At 33.8% G+C, this 6,776-nt stretch overlaps 1 protein-coding gene across 1 annotated transcript; it reads right to left on the reverse strand.

Moving 5' to 3' along the window:
- Nucleotides 1-1,250: 1,250 nt before the first annotated feature.
- LOC143431082 (putative oxidoreductase YjmC) lies at nucleotides 1,251-6,522 on the reverse strand. Its single transcript, XM_076907596.1, has 2 exons — nucleotides 6,190-6,522; nucleotides 1,251-2,240 (listed from the first exon to the last, which is right to left on the reverse strand). The coding sequence occupies exons 1-2, from the start codon at nucleotides 6,520-6,522 to the stop codon at nucleotides 1,392-1,394; spliced, it is 1,182 nt and encodes a 393-aa protein (XP_076763711.1). The 3' UTR covers nucleotides 1,251-1,391.
- Nucleotides 6,523-6,776: the final 254 nt, after the last annotated feature.

Consider the following 6,776-nt stretch of genomic DNA (forward strand, 5'->3'; position numbering starts at 1 on the left):
CCCTTAACTAGACTTGCTTCACCCCTAGTCACATACAATCAAGCAGTGCACAATTTCTGTGGTACAATCTGACATACTACACAATATACAACAGCATATGAGCCAATTTTAATTACACGCAGCCACAAACATACCTCAGAAACCAACTAATTAAAATTATCTCAGAACAACAAAACATTAACATTGTTTTTTCTTTTTTAATTAGATACAAACTCAAGATTCAGCTATTTCAAGCAAAGAAGGAAGAAAAAGGAGTCTCCAATCCCTCTGGCAGCACCTCAAGACTTACATTAACTAAATTAGCAAGAGCAATTAAAATTACAAAGCGTGACAGAGTTTCATTAATCTTCATAAGTCCAAATTTCTTATTCTTCGTGTGATTCACGATAAGATCGTTATAAAAGCCAATAATCCCAATCGATCGACATTACACAACGCTCTAACTTTATTTCCACCGATAATCGCGCGTTTCGATCAGTAATGAGCGCAATCGAGCTCCAGCGAGCAAGTCCAAGGACGCCGTCATCATCATCGACCGCAAACGCTGTTACATCATCGAATCAACGAAACGAGCACGCGACACAGCGTAAAACAAACAAAACCGGTGCCCACATTCATATAAAACTTGCAAACTAACAAATACAAAGTTTATTTGAGACTTAAAACACCACTGAACTCGCCAAAAATTAATTAAACACAATGTAATTCGATTTTAACCAGTCTCATCAATTCTAAAGATTGTCAGATGTTCAGAAAATACTCACAAAATTCGTTTGAGACTTAAGCCACGACTGAACTCGCCAAAAATTAATTAAACACAATGTAATTCGATTTTAACCAGTTTCATTAATTTAAAAAATTACCAAATGTTCAGAAAATATTGTAGATTAATCAAACTATTTTTTTTAGGACGAGTTTCATAGATTCAACGCCCACAAAATTCGCAAGCTCTTCACAAGCCCTCAGCTGATTAAAATTGTAATAGATACCACTTAATTAATTCGATTTTAACCAATTCCATCAATTTTTAAAATTGTCAACTGTTCAGAAAATGCTCTAAATTAACCAAACTATTTTTTTTAGGACGAGTTTCATTGATCCAACGCCCACAAAATTCGCAAGCCCTCAGCTGATTGAATTGGTAACAGATACCACTTAATTAATTCGATTTTAACCAGTTTTATCAATTTTAAAAATTACCAAAGGTCTAGAAAATACTCTAAATGAATCAAACTATTTTTTTTAGGACGAGTTTCATTGGTTCAACGTCCACAGAATTCACGAACCCTCAGTTGATTGAAATGGTAACAGATACCACTTAATTAATTCGATTTTAACCACTTTTATCAATTTTAAAAATGAAGAAAGGTCTAGAAAATACTCTAAATGAATCAAACAGTCTTTTTTCGAACGACTTTCATAGGTTCAACGCCCGCAGCCTTCGCAAGCATCTCGCAAGCCTCCAGCTGATTGGAATGGTAACAGATACCACCTTCCTTATCGACCCGCTCCATGGCCATCCTCTCAGGGTCCCCAGGCACCAACACAGGCTTCTCCCCAGCAGCTGGCAGTCCTCTCAGCTGTCTCAACAACCCATTAAGCCTCTCTCTCGCCCCAGAACCGAAAGCATCAGGATTTATGGCCATAAAACACTGTCCAAGGTCAGCTATTTTCTCTTTGCTCTTCCAGTTCCTTATATTGGGCCCGTATTGGCTTCCTGAAAGGATCCCACAGAGGACCTCGACCATCAGACCAAGGCCATAGCCTTTGTACCCTGAATTTCGTTCTTCCCCGCCGAGTGGCATCAAAGTGGACGCTTTGTACGCGTCCTCAGAGTCGCTGGTGACCTTCCCGTCGGTCCCAAGGGCCCAACCCTCAGGTATGGACTCGTTCTTCCTGATTGCCAGCTCGATTTTGCCCAAAGCAACAGCTGTCGTCGCCATATCCAGCAAGAATTCGTCGTCTGAAGAGGACATTCCGAGAGACAAAGGGTTTGTGCCCAAACCAGCGCTCTTGCTGCGCGTTGGAGCCATCAAGGGACTTGTGTTCGTACAGGAGAAGCCAATCAGACCACGATCCATCGCCATTCTCACGTAATAGCCGGAAATTCCGTAGTGGTTCGAACAGCGAGCTGTGACCATCCCAATTCCGAATTTTTCGGCCTTTTCTATCGCTAATTCCATGCTGAACTTGCCGATCACCTGGCCCAGACCGTTGTTTCCCGTTACTAAGGCGATTGCCTGGAAATAAGGCCAGGTTTTGGGTCGAAAGGTGTGTGATTGATCCCTTTGCGCTCTTTTTTGAGGGTTTCTGGCCACTCGAGATTATTTTAGAGACTGTTTTTTGAGTAAGAAAAGCACTGTAAGGAAGTTTGTTTTTTTTTATTTTTATTTTGCCTCTTTTTTGAGGGTTTTTTTGGCGATGCGACTCTCGAGACTATTTTAGAGACTGCTTTTATTGATTAAGAAAAGCACTGTAAGAAGTTTGTTTTTTTTAATTTTTATTTTAGCTCTTTTTTGAAGGTTTCTGGCGACTCGAAATTATTTTAGAGATTGTTTCTTGAGTAAGAAAAGCACTTTAAAGAGGGCGTTTATTTTTTATTTGTATCTTCAGCTCTTTTTTGAGGGTTTTTTGGTGATTCAAGATTATTTTAGAGAGTGTTTATTAATTAATAAAAGCACTGTGAGGAAGTTTGTTTTTTTATTTTTATTTTGGTTCTTTTTTGAAGGTTTCTGGCGACTCGAGATTATTTTAGAGACTGTTTTTTGAGTAAGAAAAGCACTTCAAAGAGGGCGTTTATTTTTTATTTTTATCTTCAGCTCTTTTTTGAGGGTTTTTTTGGTGATTCAAGATTATTTTAGAGAGTGTTTATTAATTAATAAAAGCACTGTGAGAAAGTTTGTTTTTTTATTTTTATTTTAGCTCTTTTTTGAAGGTTTCTGGCGACTCGAAATTATTTTAGAAACTGTTTTTTGAGTAAGAAAAGCACTTCAAAGAGGGCGTTTATTTTTTATTTTTATTTTCAGCTCTTTTTTGAGGGTTTTTTGGTGATTCAAAATTATTTTAGAGAGTGTTTATTAATTAATAAAAGCACTGTGAGGAAGTTTGTTTTTTTATTTTTGTTTTAGATCTGTTTTGAGGGTTTTTTGGCGACTTGAGATTATTTTAGAGACTACTTTTATTGATTAAGAAAAGCACTTTGAAAGGGTCGTTTTTTTATTTTTATTTTGGCTCTTTTTCAATGATTTTTAGCAACCAGAAATTATTTTAAAGACTGTTTATTAATTAATAAAATTACTCTGAAGGCCTCACTTTTTATATTTTCATTTCAGCTCTTTTTCCACGCGATTTTAGCAACTCGAAATAATTTTAGAGAGTGTTCATTAATTAATAAAAGCACTCTAAAGGGTTCGTTTCTTTTTCATTTTTATTTCTGATGGAATTTAAAGAATTTTGATGGATGATTGTTTAATGAAATTTTGAATAATATTTTTAAACAGGTTAATATGTTATTTATAAAGTGATAAGACCTTAGATAAAGTAGAAAAGCTTATAATTTCTTGAATTACCAGAGTATTTGTGTCTAATTTCCAATTTTTTTAATATGTTGCGTTTAAAAGCGATATATATTTAATATGTTAATAATTTGAACGAGAATGAATCAGAAAAAACGTTTAATTATTGAGCGTTCACCCATCTTAACTCGCGTCGCAGTGGACGAAGCTTAACTTCGTTGATCGCATCATCAAAGAACTAATTAATTCAGTCAATTTTGTTTATGTAATTTTATATGCAAATTACCTTAGATAAACTAGAAAAATCTTTAATTAATTTCACATTTATATAAAATATTTGTGACTATTTTCCAATTTTTTATATTGTTATTCTAAGCACTGCTTTCTCATTTCTTTTATTACTAAATTTTTTCACAAATACAGTGGAACAGCTGATTTCTCAAAACAGCTGATTTCTCGAAAATCAGTCTCGAAAATCAGTCGAAAAAGTCTCTGAGCGCAAAGGGTTCTAACTAAATTTTAATTTGTAATTGATTTTTCAGATTTAATCGTCATTTAATTATCTCTAATTTCAAAATATTCTCATTTCAGAATTGCCATTATCTACTCTAATTTTCCACTGAGAGCCTCATTAAGCCTGTTCTAACATAACAACAAGGAAGAGGAAATTAAATGACTAAGTCGTGTCACGAGCAGAGCAACGTCCATTCGCGACAAATCGCGATATTATCATATCTTAACACATTGCAGCCTCGATTTTCCACGTTCTCGAACCGTGCAATTTAAAGTCTAAAGCAAACTCAGTCTTTTCGCGTGCTAATCTTGATAATTAATTAATAATACACCTCTCTATTTCACGTAACTTAGATGATTACAATATCTTTTCCTCAGTTTTCTCACACAACAACTCTGCAACGTGTTAAATGCGTACATTTCCATTAGCAATTCACGAGTAAGCTAATTAGTTAAACAGCTGAGAATTTTCTGAAATAGTAGACAATTATTTCATAGAAAAAACACCATCGATTATGAATTTACTTAAATCGAGATTTCAACTCACACGTAAGTAACATATCATCATTTGCATTAGCAATTCACGAGTAAGGTAATTATAAGTAAACAGCTAAGAATTTTCTACTATTCATCTCTTAATTAGTACACAATAATTCCACAGAAATAACAGAAGAAAAACCATGGATCAAGATTCAATTAATTAAATTCAGATTCGAACTGAGGATCTGTCGATTACTGAGCCACAGCGTTAGCCATTGCGTCAACAGCGTTCACCAATTATTCTTCTTCGTCAACAGTATATAAACCTCACGTTAATCACTCTAATATTAATTAGAGACCTTATTTAACATAAAAAAAATTTTGTACGTGCTTAAATCGTTGCTAAATGGGTTAAAAAAATTTTTTAAGCTTTTCTTGTGGGATTTTCAGCTTCAACAATTTTTTTAAGTACTTAAATCGTTGCTAAGTGGCTTAAAAAAATTTTGGAAGCTTCTCTTGTGGGATTTTCAGCTTCAACAATTTTTTTAAGTGTTTAAATCGTTGCTAAGTGGCTTAAAAAAAATTTGGAAGCTTCCTTTGTGGGATTTTCAGCTTTAAAAATTTTTTTAAGCAGTTAAATCGTTGCTAAATGGCTTAAAAATTTTTCGAAACTTCTGTTGTCTTGTTAAGTGAATTAAAACAATTTTTAAAGCTTTTCTTGTGGGGTTTTCAGCTTCAAAAATTTTTTTAAGCCATTCAGCAACCATTTAACTGCTTAAAATAATTTGTGAAGCTTCTCCTGCAAGATTTTCATCAACCAAATTTTTTTTAAGCGCTTAAATTATTGCTAAATAGCTTAAAAAAATTTTTAAAGCTTCTCTTGTGGAATTTTCAGCTTCAAAAATTTGTTTAAGCCATTTAGCAACGATTTAACTGCTTAAAAAATTTTTTTTAGGTGCTTAAATCGTTGCTAAATGGTTTAAAAAAGTTTTTGAAGCTTCTCTTGCAGAATTCTCAGTTTCAAAAATTTGTTTAAGTACTTAAATCGTTGCTAAGTGGATTAAAAAAATTTTTGAAGCTGAAAATCCCACAAGAGAAGCTTCAAAAATTTTGTTAGACACTTAAATCATTGCTAAATAGCTTAAAAAAATTGTTGAAGCATTTCTTGTGGGATTTTCAGCTTCAAAAAATTTTTTTTAAATACTTAAATCGTTGCTAAGTGGATTAAAAAAATTTTTGAAGCTGAAAATCCCACAAGAGAAGCTTCAAAAATTTTGTTAGACACTTAAATCATTGCTAAATAGCTTAAAAAAATTGTTGAAGCATTTCTTGTGGGATTTTCAGCTTCAAAAAATTTTTTTTAAATACTTAAATCGTTGCTAAGTGGATTAAAAAAATTTTTGAAGCTGAAAATCCCACAAGAGAAGCTTGAAAAATTTGTTTAAGTGCTTATATCGTTGCTAAGTGGCTTAAAAAAAATTGTTGAAGCTTCTCTTGTGGGATTTTCAGCTTCAAAATTTTTTTTAATCCACTTAGCAACGATTTAAGTACTTAAAAAAAAATTTTTGAAGCTGAAAATCCCACAAGAGAAGCTTCAAAAATTTTGTTAGACACTTAAAGCATTGCTAAATAGCTTAAAAAAATTGTTGAAGCTTCTCTTGTGGGATTTTCAGCTTCGTACCTGAAAGTCGTTGGAAATTTGAGGCTTTGCGAGGGGATCAGTCATTCCATCTTTGATATCCTGCACGTACATTGGCACTCGGTTCATTCCATGGCTGAAATGGCCGCAATAGTCAGCGAACATCAAATGCTGGCCAACCACGAGGCCATCCTCCGCAGTGGATCCTGATTTGCGCATACACTCGCAGATGAATCTGACTACTTCCTCTTTGGGCACCACCAGGTGCTCGTTACTTCCGCTGGAGCTGGTTCTTGCAATTATTTGAGTGATTTGTAAAGAGTTTTTGAGGAATCTCTTCCAGGATGTGGTTGCGAGACTTTTGTAGGACACCATGATTTTTTTTGAGATTGTTTCTTAGGTTTCTTTAAGTTTTTTTTTTTTTAAGGTCTGAGATAGTCTCTCAGATTCTTTCAGAATTTTTTTTAGATCTAAGATTATCTCTCAGCTTCCTTTAAATATTTTTTTTTTATTTAAGATGGTCTCTCAGCTACCTTTAAATTTTTTTTTAGGATCTAAGATTGTTTCTTAGCTTCCTTTTATTTTTTTTTCTTTTTATTGGTCTCTCAGCTTCCTTTAAGAATTTTTTT

This window comes from Xylocopa sonorina, chromosome 16, assembly GCF_050948175.1.
Source record: "Xylocopa sonorina isolate GNS202 chromosome 16, iyXylSono1_principal, whole genome shotgun sequence".
Classification (NCBI taxonomy): domain Eukaryota; kingdom Metazoa; phylum Arthropoda; class Insecta; order Hymenoptera; family Apidae; genus Xylocopa; species Xylocopa sonorina.

Excerpts from the sequence above, each read along its gene's own strand:
- LOC143431082 (XM_076907596.1), bottom strand. The coding sequence starts at position 6,522 with ATGGTGTCCTACAAAAGTCTCGCAACCACATCCTGGAAGAGATTCCTC. Across the intron at positions 2,241-6,189 it reads AAATTTCCAACGACTTTCAG|GCAATCGCCTTAGTAACGGG; the intron begins GTACGAAGCTGA and ends CCTTATTTCCAG.